Below are 17919 nucleotides of genomic sequence, written 5' to 3'. Positions count from 1 at the left end.
GAAAAACCACAGGACTCAGTCAGATCAGTCACGAAAAAAGCTGGGACAAGTGGACAGGGCTATCACTGAACTTCAAATGACAAGTTGTAGGGCTTGAGGAAGTTACTTCACTTTTCTGAACTCCCATTTCCTCTCCTGTAAAATGGAAATAGACAATATGACTTTATGCAGCATCAAATTTTCTGCCTTCAGTGATGTCTTTTCTACTTACTGTATAATATTGAATGTTGTTTGGAACTTGAGAGTCCTCCTCTATAAAATGGACGTAATACTCTCCTCTCTTCTACCTCAAAAAAATCTGTGAGTATTATATGAAAAAGTAGCATAAAAGGATTTTGTTAGTTCCAAAAAGCATGACATGCATATAAAGTACTGTTACAAGAGAATGTGCAGCATTTCGAAGCCGAGGTAGATCCCTGGAAATCAACACTCCATCACTTAATGATGTAAGTTCAGGAAGGTAAAAGGTAGGACATATAAGGTAATTCTATAAGCTGGAGGACTTAGAAGGCCAGAAGATTAACAGGTGGACCAACACCTTCACCCAGGTTGTAGACAGCATGCAACAACCAAGGAAGACACCCAGAGAGAAACCTGAGACTCCAGGAGGGTCTAGGCCAAGTGCTAATTGTATCCAACTGAGAACTGCTGGTCATGAGTCTGCAAGGAGGTAGACACAGAAAATGGGAATAAGTGTGTAAAAACTTTTTAGAAATTTCACATTGCTGCGACATCCAAATATGTGGTCAGTGTTTTTAAACAGCTCATTTGTATTTTACAAAAATATTGGTCTTCACTGCTTTAGGAAAAAAATTGACCTTCAGCATTTTTGCAATTGTGGCAAGCTTGCCATCTTATTTGAGAAGCATGGTCTAGAATGCTGGTCATATCAGAGTTGCTTCACTGAAATCTCTTGCAACCAAACTCAGAAGTTTTTGATTAGTCACCTTAACTTTGCATTCTCTCTTGCTAGTCATGGAACGTGTCATCTCACTTTTCTGCTTCTTTCTTTGTTGGGTAGGAACAAGTTTATCAATCGTAAGGGTTGTAGTAGGGATGGCAATATAAAAAACTACGAGTTGACTTAATGGTGGTTACTGTTATCATGGGCTGCCCTGGTAGCTCAGTTGGTAAAGAATCTGCCTGCAATGCAGGAGACCCTAGTTTGATTCCTGGGTCAGGAAGATCCACTGGAGAAGGGATAGGCTACCCACTCCAATATTCTTGGGCTTCCCTTGTGGCTCAGCTGGTAAAGAATCCACCTATAATGCGAGAGACCTGGGTTTGATCCTTGGGTTGGGAAGATCCCCTGGAAAAGGAAATGGCAACCCAGTCTAGTACTCTTGCTTGGGAAATCCCATGGACAGAGGTGCCTGGTGGGCTACATTCCATGGGGTCCCAAAAGTTTCTGACATGACTTAGTGACTAAAGAACAATAACAACTGTTATTATTCATTAAAAGCTCAGAATGCTTGGAGGAAAGGATTTCTCCTATGAAAGCAATTACCTTCTCTGACAAAGGGACTTAAGGGTCTAGAGACAGGGGCGACTTACTATAGCGTTGTACTCTGTCACCAAGTGGAGATTGTTGCTCTCAATGAAACGGCTTAACTTGGTGGCATCCATGCTTTCAATGTCTTCACCCTTTAAATCCAGTTGTTTGTTATCCACCTGGGTCACACAAAAAGGATAAAACTGTCACTGTTCTGTCATCAATAAATGTTTCTGAACTATTAACCCCAAGTCAGGCACTAACTGAAGCTCCAAAGACAGAAAGGTAAATGTTCCTGGCCCTCGAGGAACGCACTGTCCTGTGGGTCACAGAGAAGTTAACAGGAATATCCCACAGAGTGTGACAAGTATCATCACAGACCCTATGATGTCTGTGTGTATGTCACCTAAGGAAGAGGAGAAACGCTTCCAGGAAGAGACAGCTCCTAATGAATGACTAAGACTTGGTCAGATGAATGAGGATGGGGTGGGAGTTTTAAATAAAGAACAGTATTTGTAAAAGGCAAAAACATGACAGATGTTCCGTTCTAGAAGCTGCAGTTAGGTTAGCTCAACCATAGCAGTGGATGTTAAGTGTAGAAGGAGAGAGACATGGGCAGTGGGGTGGAAAGTGACTGCACCTGGCCAGACTCCTCTATCCTTGTGATTTCCCAGGCAAGGATACTGGAGTGGGTTGCCATTTCCTTCTCCAGAGGATCTTCCTGACCCAGGGATCAAACCCAGGTCTTCTGCATTGCAGACAGATTCTTTAGGATCTGAGCCATCAGGGCAATGGGGTAGGCAGGGCAAATTCCCAAAAAACCTTGAGGTCAAGATAAGTAATTAAATTCTAACCTGAGGGCAAGGGAAGCCACCTACAGGATCAGATTTATGTTTTATTTATGTATATTTCTAATGTGAAATAAAACACACATACAGAGAAAAGCACAAAACGGAAAATATAAAGCTCAGAAAATTGTCACAGAGCAAACAACTGTGGAACCACCACTCAGGGAAAGACATAGAATATTGCCAGAATGTCTGAAGCCCTCTGTGATCCTTCTATTGTTGTTGTTTAGTAGCTAAGTTGTGTATGACTCTTTGCGACCCCATGGACTGCAGCTCACCAGGCTTCGCTGTCCTCCATGATCTCCCAGAGTTTGCTCAAATTCATGTCCATTTTATAATCCATTATTTTTCTGCCAACGTTCGCCATTATCCTGACTTTTACAATGACTATTTTCATTCTTTATAGCTTTACTGCTTAAAAATGCGTCTCAGTGTTACAGTTTAGCTTCATCTTTTAAAAAATATTATGTAGGGACTTCCCTGGTGGTCCAGTGGTTAAGATTTCATGCTTCTAATGCAGGTGGTGTGGGTTTGGTTCCTGGCTGGGGAACTAAGATCCCACATGTAGTGTGGCCAAAAAAAATTATGTAAGTGGAAACAGACTATGTTTTTTTGTTTGTGTATCTCAATTATTTTGTTTTTAAGAGTCATCCATATTATTGCATATAGCTGTAATATGTCCATTTTCCTTGCTGTATAGTATCCCATTGTATAAATATGCAAAACCTTATTTTACTACTGATGGAAAGTTAGGTTGTTTCTAGTTTCTGGTTATTAAAATAATGATGCAATGAACTCTCTTGTTCATTTCTTTTGGAACTCATGCCTCTGTATCTATTGAGTATGTATTTAGGATTGAAATTTTTGATTATAGGATATGTATATTTTTGACGTGAATTTTGATGTTTATTTGGGAGACAAGGCTAAGCTATTTTCTAAAATGAATAATAATGTACACTTGCATCTGTGTTGTTTGAAAGATCCCAATGCTTCACATCCTGGCCAGCACTTGGTATTATCTGCCTTTCTAGTTTTATTCATTTTGATGAATATGTGGTAGTATTTCATTGTGGTTTAACCTCCAATTCCCCAATTAACTAGTTATATATCATCTTTTTTGAAGTGTCTGTTCAAGTCACTTGCCTATTTTTCTATTGAGTTGATTCTTTCCTTGTTGATTTGAAGCTGTTTTATATATTCTGGATATGAGCCCTTTATGGTTCTATATTACATATCTTTTCTCACTGGGAACTTCTATTTTAATGGTAACTGCATGTGAATAGAAGGTAATTTCAATGTAATCACCAACCTTTTTGTTTATAACTAGTGTGTGTTTTTGTTTTGTCTTGTTTAAAATGCTTTGACTACACCAAAGTACTGAGATCCAGAAGTGCTGACATTCACTTGACTGGCAACTTAATCACTTTATGATTGTTTTTTTTTTTTCACAACTCAAACTTATGAAATACATAAATGCTGAAGTACAGAAAATGTTTGTCTTTCAAAAAAAGAATCTTGAAAAAAATTCATCAAAACCACAGGATATTTTAAAATGTGATTTCCCTTTGCGTATTTAATTGTTTTAAAATCCAAACTATTTGAGAGAAAGCTTGGGGGAGAACTATGAAAGCAAGAGAAAAAGTCATCCTAGGTGGGGCCTCGTCCACCCTTCTCCCATCCCTCTCTTCTAGGAGAAAGAAAGTGAGCACAAAGGATTTTTAAAGCTGCATAATGCCCGGGTGGTGCTAGTGGTAAAGAATCTGCCTGCAAATGCAGGAGAGGCAGGAGATGAGAGTTCAATCCCCAGGTCGGGAATATCCCATGGAGGAGGAAATGGCAACCCCCTCCAGTATTCTTGCCTGGAGAATTCCATGGACAGAGGAGCCTGGCGGGCTACAGTCCCTGGGGTTGCAGAATCAGACACGACTGAAGCGACCTGGTAATGCCTTGTACGTTTCCTTCCTAAGGTTTTGCTAATTGCACAACCATCAGAATCATTACTATAATCACAACCAGGGTCCTTTTTATGTTTAATACGTCTAAATACTTTCTGATTATTTTTCTAGAAACTTGGAGGCCTGGTGTCTACACCATAGCGGACAGAACTGTGCTCTGAGCCAGGAGCTCCTCCCTTGCTCCTCTCTTTTCCAGGCAAACCCTCGCATTTCCCAGAACAGGATGAACAGGAAATGCCAGCTACTCCAGGTGGCTCTGGACTTGAGGAATGCAGTATAGCAGAGGGAGAGTTTGTTGAGTGGTGATAACATTCTCTAAGAAGCAAAGACCTTTCATAAAAGCCACCCTCCCAAAGCCTCTCCAGCTGGTCATGGCTCTTTAAATGAAGCATACCTGGTTATTTCTCTATTTCTTAAACCAACATACTCTGGAGCGTTCATGTGTAGGGTTCCTGGAAACATTTAAACAGAAAGCCTCCCTTCTGTAAAGGGAATTTATTTGCATAATGCCCTGGAAAGAAAATCCGACCCTGGATCCCAGAGTAGGAGAAAATATTTTTTAATATATTTTTCCAGTTTTTGGAAAGAATTTTCCTTGAAAAATCATATTATTTTTCTCCTCAAGAAAAGAGGCACCAGAAGAAAAACAGAAACAGTAAACCAGAAGGGTTGTCACCTTACAATATAATTTTGAGGTTCCCCGAGAGTATCAGATGTGGATTATTATATGATTCAGACACTGTATCATACCAATGGATTTCATCATTCCTTTTCTGTTTGCTAGTATTTCAGCAATACTCCTTTGAATTAATTCCAGTAGATTCCTGTAATTAACAACCCAGCTTTTTGTAAAATATTAAAGTTGTTTTAGTTTGCACCAGTTACAATATTAAATATCTTGGTTACCATGGAGAAATCATTTGTTCAGTACATGCCCTCTTGTCTCTGGGGTTTGTTTTTATAAGCTGCTTGGTTACCATATACTTGGTAAATGTAAACTTTAGGATTTCTCTGGTGGTCTAATGGTTGGGAATCTGCCTGCCAATGCAGGGGACATGGGTTCTAATCCTGGTCCAGGAAGATCCCACATGCTTCAGAACAACAGAGCCCGTGTGCCACAACTACTGAGCCTGAACTCCAGGACCTGTGAGCTGAAACTACTGAACCCACATGCTACAACTACTGAAGCCCGAGTGCCCTAGAGCCCATGCTCCACAACAAGAGAAGACACAATAATGAGAAGCCCACACACCGCAACTAGAGAGTAGTCCCTGCTCACCACAACTAGAGAAGGCCCGTGCACAGCAGTGAAGACCCAGTGCAGCCAAAAATAAATAAAACATATATATATACTTTAGAAAAAATGTTTTAAAATTTGGCATATCTTAGTTATTACCTTTCTTATCAGTTTATTTTTATGCACTCTGCTCTGATTCTCTGCTTGGCGAGATGCATTTCTTATAATTGGTTTCCAGGAATAATTGTGAAAGGCGTGAAAGGATGCCTCTACTGTATTTCTATTACTATCCCGTTGGGTCAAAGTTAGACTAATTATATTTCTTCAAATAGAAGTGATGGAGAATATTCATAATGAGGTACACATTCAAATAATATCTGAGATTCCATTTTAGGACAGGTTCATGGTTTATTCAGCACAGGATTACATCTCTGTTAGGGTAATAGTAAGAGTCCTATTGAGAGTGGGGGGCTGTCTGTGGCCACACCACCCTGAATGCCCTGGATTTTGTCTGATCTCAGAAGCTAAGCAGGGTTGACCCTGGTTAGTGCCTGGATGGGAGAGTGGGGAGGGACTTCGTACTAGTGCTAGGACAAGCTGTGTCCTCACACAGACAGGTTGTCATACACAACTTACTATTGCTCCATTTTAATTTTTTCTCAATCACATGTATATAGTTGGCCTGAGCTATTTTTGCAGACTGATGCATTCCATAAATACAGCAAATGCTGCCCTCTTATCTCTCCTATATAACTGTCAACTCGTATTCCCACTTAGTATTTCAGCTTATTTCTAAATATGTTCTTGCAGTGGAAATTTGCTATATGGGCTAATTCTGAAATTTCTTTGCCAAAATACATCGTGTGTGTGTGTGTGTGCGCGCTCAGTCATTCAGTCGTGTCTGACTCTTTGGGATTCCATGGACTATAGCCCACCAGGCTTATTTGTCCATGGAATTTCCCAGGCAAGAATACTAGCGTAGGTTGCCATTTCCTACTCCAGGGGATCTTCCTGACCCAGGGATCCAACCCACGTCTCTTGCATCTCCTGCATCGGCAGGTGAATTCTTCACTACTGCATCACCTGGGAAAACCCAAAATATGTCATGCCTAGGTTAAATCTGGAGAAATAAGCCGGGGGTTTGATTAAATAGTGCTAGGGAGAGAGAAATGGTTTAGGAATTTTTGTTTTTTTTAGGTTTATTTAATAAGGCTTTATTTAATGAGGAGCATTAGATTAGGTAGAATATAGGAGTAAAAATAGGCTTTTTTTCAGAGTTAAATATTGTAGAAAGTCACTATAATAAGGTAGAAAAGGTTGGTTTGGAGTCGGCCATGCTGGGTATGGGCTTCCCTCATAGTTCAGTTGGTAAAGAATCCGCCTGCAGTGCAGGAGAACCCGGTTCGATTCCTGGGTTGGGAAGATCCTCTGGAGAAGGGATAGGCTATCCACTCCAGTATTCTTGGGCTTTCCGTGTGGCTTAGCTGGTAAAGAATCCACCTGCAATGCAGGAGACCTGGGTTTGATCCCTGGGTTGGGGAGATCTCCTGGAGAAGGGAAAGGCTACCCATTCCAGTATTCTGGCTTGGAGAATGCTGGGTATGAGGCAGATGTCTGTGACTCCATAGTTCTGAGAGTCTAGACATCAGAATTAATCTCATGGAACTTTAGTTTCTTTATTGATAATGCAGGGACGATAATGGGCTTCCCTGGTGGCTCAGATGGTAAAGAATCCCCTTGCAATGGTGGAGACCTGGGTTTGATCCCTGGGTCAGGAAGATCCCCTGGATGAGGGCATGGCAACCCACTCTAGTATTCTTGCCTGGAAAATCCCATGGATAGAAGAGCCTGACAGGCTTCAGTCTATGGGGTTGCAAAGAGTCAGACACGACTGAGTGACTAAGGGCACACAGGGATGATAATAATAATTTCATCAGATTCTAGTGCCTATCATAAATTAGGCACTAACACAAACAGGTGAAATTCTAGGTCTTAAATAAAAGAAAGTACCAGAAGATCTGCAATTGGTTCACATTTCCCAGCGTCAAGAACAAGAGTCTTAACTACAGATGTAAAAGGGCCTCCTAATGGGTCTACATAGAGTCACAGAGACCAACGGGCAGGAATCAGTGAAGACCGTGTCCATTGTGTAAAAGTCTGTTCACTCCCAGACAACCCCTACAGGACACAGGAATTGATTATCATTTCTAAACATGACATGCCCTCTTCTGAAGGGCACAGTCACATTGTATGGCATTTTTTTGAGAGTATTAAAAGCCTCAGTTTGTTCAATGCCAAACTTTAAAATATACCTCAATTTAAGAAAACACTAAAAAAAGAGAACAGTCTTGGTTGATGTTCTTTTTCTTTTTAAAAAAAATTATCCCAAAAGCCTGACTAATAATCCTAGTAAAATTTGGACTGAATTTTCGAAAGTGTAAACTGAGAAAAAAGTGTTTATGTGAAAGCTGTCACCACAGACCTGCCAGTGGAGCAGGGTGCTTGTTTTCGGTATGGCACATAAATAATCTTGTCCACAGAGGTTCCAAGAGTTCATTCGGAGTAGGTCTATCACTGGTGGGAAACAACCAGCAGATTCTACAGAAGAGCGAGCAGCTCTGGGAAGTCATCAACAGGGCTTTGTAGAGAATAAATCGTAAACAAAGTTGAAGCATTCGTTAGAGGTCGTAAAGCCTGAAGAGACACGGCAAGCAGCAAACACTTGTTTTTCTTCCCAAATGTGTATCTTGGTGGAACCAGGACTTTTAAATCAGGCTTTCATAAGACTATAAACAACAAACTGGGAAAGTAATACTTGTGGATCTGTGGCTAATTGGAATTTTTTGTATTGATAGGTTGCTACAAATAGTTCAACGGTACCAGGAAATGCATTAGTGTAACCTTCTATATCTTTCTTTAAAAAAACATTTTTTAACTGAAGTATAGTTGACTTCCAATGTTATGTTAGTCTCTGGTATACAGCAAAGTGATTCAATTATATATTTTATATATATAATGTATGTATACTTTCATATTCTTTTCCATTATGGTTAATTATAGTATATTAGATATAGCTCCCTGTGAAATATACTAAGACCTTATTATTGATCTATTTTATATATAGTCCATATCTTTCTCACCAAATTCTTCAAAGGATTTGATTTAATCCTATTTTACAGTGCAAACCAGCAGCTGCTGTCCAGGTGGGGGAAGAACTGCTGAAGGGACTCAGGCATCTTCAGACAGAGTTTTGGAAGTGAGTAAATTCCTCAAACACTTTCTGAGTGTCTTCGAGGTACCAGAGACCTACTGTAGATCTTTGGAAAGCAAAGATAAATAAGTGATGGTTCCTGCCTTGAATAAGCTTGTGGTCTAGTAGGGTAAAAGGTGAAACAGACACAGAAATACATGACATGGACTCTAAATGGTCAATTACATGGGATTTTAGAGGAAACTCTGTCTGTGCTCAGTCATGTCCGACTCTGAGACCCCATGGATTGTAGCCCACCAGGCTCCTCTGTCCATGGGATTTTCCAGGCAAGAATACTGGACTGGGTTGCCACTTCCTACCCCAGGGGTTCCTGACTCAGGGATTGAACTCGAGTCTCCTGCATCTCTTGCATTGGCAGGCAGATTCTTTACCACTGTGCCACCTGGAAAGCTTTAGGGGAGTAGTTAGGACAATTTGGAGATTCCAGGGAGCCTTTCTGAAGGATAAGCTACTGGAACTGGTTCACTGGAATATGAGGAGGAGTTGGTTGGGTGAGCCTAAGAAAAAGGGGCCCTGAGGGGGGCTGGCATTCTCGGCAGAGAAATAGCCCACATGACATGATAGAATCATGTCATCCTACTGTGTATAGTTGGGTATTGTAAGGGCAGAGGCCAGGGTGGGAATGTGCTAGAAAAGGGCATGGAGAAGCAGGTAGTGGCCTGGTCATAAAAACTACACATTTAAATGTCCTCATTTTGTTCTTGTAATATGGGGGAATATTGAAGAGTTTCTAAGAAGGAGGTGTCGTGGTCAAATGTCCATTTTAAATCCATCATTGTGATACCAATCTAGAAGCTAAATATGAAATAGTGAAGGGAAACCTATTAAGAAGGTATTGAAAATGTTTATGTCAAAGGTGCTAAGAGTCTAGTGAGTGAAGTGAAGTCGCTCAGCCGTATCTGACTCTTGGTGACCCCATGGACTGTAGCCTACCAGGCTCCTCCATCCATGGGATTTTCCAGGCAAGAGTACTGGAGTGGGTTGCCATTTCCTTCTCCAGCGTTTCTTTCCAACCCAGGGATCGAACCTGGGTTTCCTGCATTGTAGGCAGACGTTTTACCTTCTGAGCCACCATGGAAGTCCTGAGAGCTAAGTGTCTAAGTGAGGAACAAAATAGAAAGGGCAGAGGAAAAGTTAGTTTTGTGCATAACACCATCAGTACATTAGTTGAAACAATAATAATAATACAGGAACAACAGTAGGATTCAGGGAGCTATAGACACAGAAAATACTTCAATCTATTAATAAAGGTGGAAGCATTAACTGAATAATAAAACAGCGTGTAATGGCCATGGCTGTGGGACTGGCTAAATCAGACCTCTATCATGGAGCCTTACCAGTGGCAACACCGAGTTTTCATTGCTGTTAAGGGACCTCCCTCACAGCTTAGATGGTAAAGTATCTGCCTGCAGTGAAGGAGACCTGGGTTCAATCCCCGGATCAGGAAGATCCCCTGGAGAAGAGAATGGCTGCTCACTCCAGTATCTTTTGTTGAGAATTCCATCGACAGAGGAGCCTGGCGGGCTACAGTTCATGGGGTCCCAAAGAGTCAGACATAATTGAGCCACTAACCCTTTCCCTTACATTTATGAACTCATTATTGTAGACTACTGTCTTCCTTCAGAAGTTATCACTTGTATTTTATGTGTCTCTACAAATATTGTGATAGTGCCTGAATACACTGATGTAATTGAAAGTAAAAGAAGAGTGAAGGAGAACGTAGGCTCCAGATACGGGGTGGGAGGTACAACTGGCAAAGATTAGAGACTGAATGAACGTAGCCATACAGTAAAATAGCGTTTTCATGGGAAGAACGCGACACAGCAAGGGAAGATGACAAATTCAGCTTTGACTAAGCGAAGCCTGTAGTCAGTCAGTTCAGTTCAGTAGCTCAGTCATGTCTGACTCTTTGCAACCCCATGGACTGCAGCACACCAGGCTTCCCTGTCTATCACCAACTCCTGGAGCTTGCTCAAACTCCAGGACTGCAGTATTTATGAGGGTGTTCAAATAGTTATATCCAGCAAGCATCTGAATTATGAGAGAGGTCCAGGCTAGAAATAAAGCATTCCAAATCCTCAACAAACCCATAACCGTCAAACATTAGAAAGGATCCTACTACTGAAGAATTACTCATTCATTCATTAGTTGATTCATTCACAGGCAGAGTACAGAGGAATTTAAAGGCAGTGAAAATCCTGGGATACCATAATGATAGATTTATGCCATTACACATTGTCCAAAACCATACATTGTAGAACACCAAGAGTGAACTATGATGTAAACTATAGAGTTTGGGTGGTAATGACATTTCAATGTAGCTCAATCGGCTGTGACAAATGTACCACTCTGGTGGAGATGTTGCTGATGGGGAGGCCATGGATGTGTGCGGCAGGAGATATAAGGGGAATCTTTGCATTTTACTCTCAATTCTGCTCTGAATTTGAAACTGCTCTAAATAAATAAAGCCTTTTTCAAAAATTAAAAAAAGAAAGATTCATTCACATATTCATTTATTCAAGAAATACTTATGAGTACCTGCTACATGGCAGACACTTTTATTTTTTATTTTGTTTTTTAAAAGATGTTTACTTAAATTTATTTTTAGTTTATTTTTGGCCACAGATCACCCCATGCAGAACCTTAGTTCTCTGATCAGGGATCGAACCCATGCCCCTGCAGTGGAAGTGCAGATTATTAACCACTGGACCACCAAGGAAGTCCTGACAGACACTGTTAAATGCTCAGTGGTTGAAGTAGTGAATAAGACAGTCTCTGCCTCCGTGGATTCTATAACTTAGATTGGGAAGAGCATTGGGTCAGGCAGTAGTGTGGATAGAGAAAGAGAAGATCTCAAGGAGACTAAAAGAAGAGGTGCACCCAGAGAAGCAGGCTCCTAGGTCAAAGAAAGAGAGAATATTAAAGAGAAAAGAGTGGCTAACAATGTCAAATATGGCAGAAATGGTCAGTAAAATAAGACCTAAACAATGTTGGTTGGGTTTGGAGATATGGAAGCCATGGTGACCTGGATGAAAGCAGTTTTAATGGAGTGATATGCAAATTAGATAACAATGTATTAAGGGCTTAAAGAAAGCTGAAGACACTGAATACAAAATACATTTTAAAGAAATCTGGATGAAGAATGCAAGAGATAGAGAGGATAAAGAGTAGAAGGAAGGACGTTCAGACCAGAAGTTTGGAAACTTTAATGTTTGCTCAGTTTCTCACTTCCAGTGGACTCTGGTCATCTTCACCTTGACATTCCACCAAGAACATCAACTTAACAACCAAATAAAACATCAGAAACACCTACTTCTGTTACACCCTCACTATTCCTTAGATACTGTGACTTTCAACCTCTCCTCCTTTCCATAATGTGATACCTGATCCTTGCAGTAGTGTGGATAGAGAAAGAGAAGAACTCAAGGAGACTAAAAGAAGAGATGGACCCAGAGAAGCAGGCTCCCAGGTCAAGAAAAGAGAATATTATGCCTTTTTTTCACTTTCTGCTGTGACTTCTTTGCTACAGATCCTTAGTACACGATCTATCTTGTCAGCCTAATAAAAGTTCTATTTATTCTTGTCTTTTTTACCTAACCACCCACCCAACTCATTGCTGCCAAAATAATCTTGTGCAAACACATTTCTGTTCACGTTATTCCCCTCATCTAAAGGCCTGAGGGGCTGCCCAGTGCCAGTTAACTTAAGTGCAAACTCATTAAGCTGGTATTCAAATTTCTCGACAATATGGTTCCAATCAAACTGCTCTTTTATTCATCCGCCCAAACCATGTTCCCTGAGATCCAGTCAAGTTGGCTTGATCACTCTTTCCCAAGTTTAATTTTTTCCCCCCATTTTGGCCATGAATTCTCCTCTATGTTGTCCAAATTTTATCTGTTCTTTAAATCCCAGTTCAGCTGTCTCCTTCATAACTTATTTTGGTCAGAATTCCTACTCTGCTTTTTTTTTTTTTATCCTGTTTTTAATTCTTTTTATTAGAATATATTAGCATTCACATTGTGTTGATAATAGCATTAACATTAGAAACTGTGTTGATGTTAGTACTGAGAACATCCTTAAGACAGGAACAAAGGAACTACGTTCCAATACTCACTGCAAACTTCTTAACCTACCCTTGATTTTCTTCATTGTAGAAGGGACAGGGGAAGTGTAAGGGTTTGGGAGATGGTTCAAAGGAGGAAAATGGCATATTATATTCTGGACATTTCTGGATTTAATATTTGCAGGCAATACAGAAGGTCCAGAATGTGGAATAACTCTTAAGGCCATTCAGCCAGAACTTGGATCATAGGTTACAAAGATGATGCTCTGGGCCAAGTCATTTAGTGCCTATCCTGCTTTGACCATTTAAACTCTTGTAATGTTTCACCTGGAGAAAGAAATGGCTACCCACTCCAGTATTCTTGCCTGAAGAATTCCATGGGCAGAGAAGCCTGGAGAGCTCAAATAAGGGCCTGGAGGTCCATGGGGTCTCAAATAATCGAACACCACTGAGCAACTAACACACACACACAACATTTTACCCATGGTGATGCTGTTTGTATTATAGATACGTGTATGTTATGTTTACAATCTCTACCATATTTTAAGAGCTATGAGAGGGGAGAATATACTTGTATTTTTATGATCATTACCTTGCATAGGGAACCCAGTAGTTGTTAACACGTTTGATAAATGTAAGTGAATTCTCAAAGATATGAAAATATTAAAAAATATATAGATTTTGGGCTCCAAAATCACTGCAGATGGTTATTGCAGCCATGAAATTAAAAGACACTTACTCCTTGGAAGGAAAGTTATGACCAACCTAGACAGCATATTAAAAAGCAGAGACATTACTTTGCCAACAAAGGTCCGTCTTGTCAAGGCTATGGTTTTTCCAGTAGTCATGTATGGATGTGAGAGTTGGACTGTGAAGAAAGCTGAGAGCCGAAGAATTGATGCTTTTGAACTGTGGTGTTGGAGAAGACTCTTGAGAGTCCCTTGGACTGCAAGGAGAACCAACCAGTCCATCCTAAAGGAGATCAGTCCTGGGTGTTCATTGGAAGGACTGATGTTGAAGCTGAAACTCCAAAACTTTGGCCACTTGATGAGAAGAGCTGGCTCATTGGAAAAGACCCTGATGCTGGGAAGGATTAGGGGCAGGAGGAGAAGGGGATGACAGAGGATGAGATGGCTGGATGGCATCACTGACTCGATGGACATGAGTTTGGGTAAACTCCAGGAGTTGGTGATGGATAGGGAGGCCTGGCGTGCTGCGATTCATGGGGTCGCAAAGAGTCGGACACGACTGAGTGACTGAACTGAACTGAATATATATAAAAGTATATATATATGGTAATATAAAAATATAAAAATCTGTGACCCAGGGATCAAACCCAGGTCTCCCACATTGCAGGCAGATTCTTTACCGTCTGAGCCACCAGGGAAGCCCCATAAAAGCATTTATTATAGCACTGCAGTAATACAAAATATTTGAGATTATCTAATTATCTGTAGAGAGCTTCCCTGGTGGCTCAGAGGGTAAAGAATCTGCCTGCAATTCAGGAGACCTGAGTTCAGTCCCTAGGTTGGGACGATCCCCTGGAGAAGGGAATGGCAACCTGCTCCAGTATTCTTGCCTAGAGAATTCCATGGACAGAGGGACCTGGTGGGCTACAGTCCATGGGGTTGCAAAGAGTCAGACACAACTGAGGGACTAATATACACATTGACTTATCTATAAATAGGAAAATGGCTAATTAAGCTATGCCATGTCCAAATTATGGAGCTGTATGCAGTAGTTTTTTTCTTGGTATTTTTTCTTTTTAAAATTTATTTATTTTAATTAGAGTATAATTGCTTTACAATATTGTGTTAATTTCTGCTGTAAAACATGAATCATCTATATGTATACATATATCCCCTCCCTCCTGAACCTCCCTCCCATTCCCCTTTTATTTTATAGATAAAAGAATTGAAGCCAAGAAAGTATTTTGTGACTTGCCCAAGTCACATGGTTGCTCAGTGACAAAGCAGTACTGTAAATCTTATGTCCTGACCCTCAGTCCAGGCCTCTTCCCATTTCATGACAGCATATGTTTAGGAAGCTTGAGTTGAGCCATCCTCCTCATATGATCCCTGATGCTGGCATCACCATTGTGGTTCAAGATCTAGACTCCTTTCTGGTCTTAGAAGTCTGTGCATTCACAACCCAAGGAAAAAGTAGAAGGCTGGAGCTGCCCACCTGACTTACCAGACGGAAGAGGGAAATGGTGTTTCCAGTAATGTTGTAGTGAGCCAGAACCTCGGAGGCAGTGCTGATTCCAAAAGACACGTCTTGAAAATTTTGCACCACACCGTGGATTAGGGACACTGCTGGTACTTCTAAATCCTAAAGACAAGAAGGACAAAAAAGAAAAAAAGAAAAAAATGCACAGGTTGTTTCTGGAGTAAAGTGACAGCGAAAGAGACTAGGGAGTAGAAATATGCTCACACATCTCAAATCAAAGTGTCCAGTGAGACAACATTGACCTCTAAAAATGTAGGCTGGCTTCTCAGGGACATGGTTGAATTTTCCAGGCTGAGTGGGTTAATAGGTAACTACGACATAGTGGCTAAGTCTAGAACACCTATCTGGCTTTACCGTAGAACTTGTAGTTTGTTGGGCTTCACTGGTGGCTCAGCTGGTAAAGAATCTGCCTGTAATGCAGGAGACCCAGGTTCGATCCCTGGGTTGGGAAGATCCCCTGGAGAAGGGCATGGCTACCCACTCTAGTTTTCTTGCCTGGAGAATTCCATGGACACAGGAGCCTGGCGGGCTACCATCCATGGGGTCGCAAAGAGTCAGACATGACTGAACAGCTAACTTGTAGTTTGTTAATAGCTGAGAGGGGGCTCAAAATCATAAAGACCTGAAGAGTTGGCCTCCATAGTCATTGATAAACCAAAGGAGGCAAATATTTGGGGGATAATTTGTAGAGGAAAGAAGAAACGTAAAAATCAGAAATAGGTGCTGTCAAAAAGACCAAAAAAGAGAAAATAAAAATAAGAGAAATTAAAGTGGAAGCTTAGAAGGTTTATTAACAAGGCTGTGTAGGATGTTGGGGAGCAGTGCCCTTTCCACTGTGTGTAAGCTATGAAGATACTGTTCAGGCGTTGCTCATACTCTAGAACCAAGGCCTGCAGAACAGAGCAGGGAAGCCTGTTCTGAATGATAATTCCAGGTCTTCTACAGCAACCTGGCCTTATTTCCCTGCGGTCGTGGGACCCTCGTCCCCAGAAGCTCTGAGCAATAAACAACTGTGAACGTTTGTCCTTGACATTTCTCTGGCAAGAGAAGATGTGCTCAGAGAAAAGATCATGGTTATCCTTGCAGCTGGGGTCAAGCAGAGGGAGTTGGCACTTTGCTCATCCAAAAGAGCGTGTGGAGTTCATTTTAGGTTATGAACAATTGTTCTTCAAGGCTTCGTCTTTTTTTTAATCCGCTCCTTAGAATGGAATTGCTCTCGGAGCAAACAGCGACACCTGGTGGCCATTTGAGTTATCGCACCCTCCTCCAGTTCCACTTCCTTGCCACTCCCTCCTGAGTGTAGGCTGCTGTTTTTGTCTACAGCTTAGATTTCTCATCACTGAAAAATTTGCCCCCAGGCCTCACTCCCACTCCCCCTCTCCACCCTGTCTTCCTCCCCTACTTATATCTCATCAATTCTATTTCCAGCTGTGTACACAGAAAAGACAAGATAATGGTGATTTGGAATTAATGAATAGAAACAGGCAAGAAGGTCTGAGAGGAGAGAGTAGGGGATTAATTAGCTGTGAAATCACCAGATGTTACCTCCAGAGAAAAAGAAAAATGCTGGAATAATGCCTTCTCTTTTATGGTCGTTTCTTTTTTTTTCGCCAGGCAGACAATCTGGAAGATGGAGGCTAAGACCTTCGATATGCAAAATGTCATCCTTATTCCACATTTCAGAGCAAACAAATGAACAAAAAAAGAAGAGTGTGTATGCATGCCCAGTTGCACAGTTGTTTCCGACTCTGCGACCCCATGGACTGTAACCTACCAGGCTCCTCTGTCTGTGGGATTTCCCAGGCAAGAATACTGGGGTGGGTTGTCATTTCCTACTCCAAGGGATCTTCCCGACCCAGGGATTGAACCTGTGTTTCCTGCATTGGCAGGTGGATTCTTTACCATGGAGCCACCTGGGAAGCCAAAGAAGAGTGGGGGACTCCTTACTTGGTAAGAGGTTCTAGACTGGAGGCAGCTTTTGACAAATGTGTTGCTTGCTTGATACAAGTTGGTTTACTCTTGGCCCTGCCTTGGAAATTAAAATACTGACTGAAGCTTCAAAGCATGTACAGATGGGGAGACCCAGACAGCAGCCTCAGAACTCTTGAAACAAATATGAGAAAGATGTGATTCAGAGACTGGGAATGTCTAGAAATTGTGAGATCTTGATTGACAAGCTAAAATCAGACTCTGCCCTTTGACTTTTAAGGCAGTATCATCCGGCTGGCAAGTGACTAGCATGGCTCCCTTAAGGTAGCATATTTCTGGTTCTTTGGGAGAAGGGCAGGTGACAATATCTGAACAAACCTGGAAGAAGCCTATAACAGCCACCTCAGCAGCAGCGATGAATTCCATGGCAGCTTGGACATCTGTGAGCTGCACAGGTTCCTGGGCACTGGGACCATCTAGACGGAGATGAGGGTAGGGGTGGGAGGAAGAGAGAGAAAGACAGAGAGTTTGCGGGCACTGAGTGGAGAAAAAGCAGCTCTAAATTATGAGGGCATCTCTATTTTTCCTCTTCATGCTAAGGCCAAAGAGATTTAGGAGTGCATTTGTCATTCCAAGGCTTTATTTCTTTACTAAATTGTGGAGGGGGGACTCCTCTCATAATAGCCTATTTTAAAATAATATTTATTTGTTTATTTGGCCGTACCGAGTCTTAGCTATGGCACACAGAATCTTCAGTTGCAGCATGTGGGATCTAGTTCCCTGATCAGGGATGGAACCTGGGGCCCCCTGCATTGGGAGCATGGAGACTTAAGTCATGGGACCACCAGGGAAGTCCATGATAGCCTATTTCTGAAGGATGCCAGACTCCCCTCTT

The 17919-nt window shown here is 41.5% G+C and overlaps 2 protein-coding genes across 9 annotated transcripts in view; one reads left to right on the top strand and one right to left on the bottom strand.

Annotated features, from left to right (window-relative positions):
* Positions 1 to 17919, top strand: part of PDE6H (phosphodiesterase 6H) — a 134823-nt gene that overhangs the window by 74111 nt on the left and 42793 nt on the right. Inside the window, exon 4 of the mRNA XM_081589179.1 lies at positions 8712 to 8788. The gene's annotated coding sequence lies outside the window, so the exon portion shown is untranslated. The remainder of the gene's footprint in view (positions 1 to 8711; positions 8789 to 17919) is intronic.
* Positions 1 to 17919, bottom strand: part of ERP27 (endoplasmic reticulum protein 27) — a 37866-nt gene that overhangs the window by 17842 nt on the left and 2105 nt on the right. For 3 of the 8 annotated variants that reach the window (XM_081589170.1, XM_081589168.1, XM_081589169.1), the window contains exons 2-4: positions 17403 to 17500; positions 15060 to 15197; positions 1555 to 1671 (exon numbers count right to left, since the gene is read on the bottom strand). In XM_081589170.1, the coding sequence (XP_081445296.1) occupies positions 1555 to 1671; positions 15060 to 15197; positions 17403 to 17500 (353 nt within the window). Of the gene's footprint in view, positions 1 to 1554; positions 1672 to 8014; positions 8171 to 8672; positions 9803 to 15050; positions 15198 to 17402; positions 17501 to 17919 lie in introns of those variants that run through there. The other 5 variants (XM_081589167.1, XM_081589171.1, XM_081589172.1 and 2 more) reach the window with 3 other exon arrangements.

The sequence above is a fragment of the Giraffa tippelskirchi genome, chromosome 4, assembly GCF_054371585.1.
Source record: "Giraffa tippelskirchi isolate mGirTip1 chromosome 4, T2T-mGirTip1v1.2.pri, whole genome shotgun sequence".
In the NCBI taxonomy this organism is placed as follows: domain Eukaryota; kingdom Metazoa; phylum Chordata; class Mammalia; order Artiodactyla; family Giraffidae; genus Giraffa; species Giraffa tippelskirchi.
The sequence above is the reverse complement of the archived record's forward strand: the minus strand, read 5'-3'. Positions and strand labels throughout refer to the sequence as shown.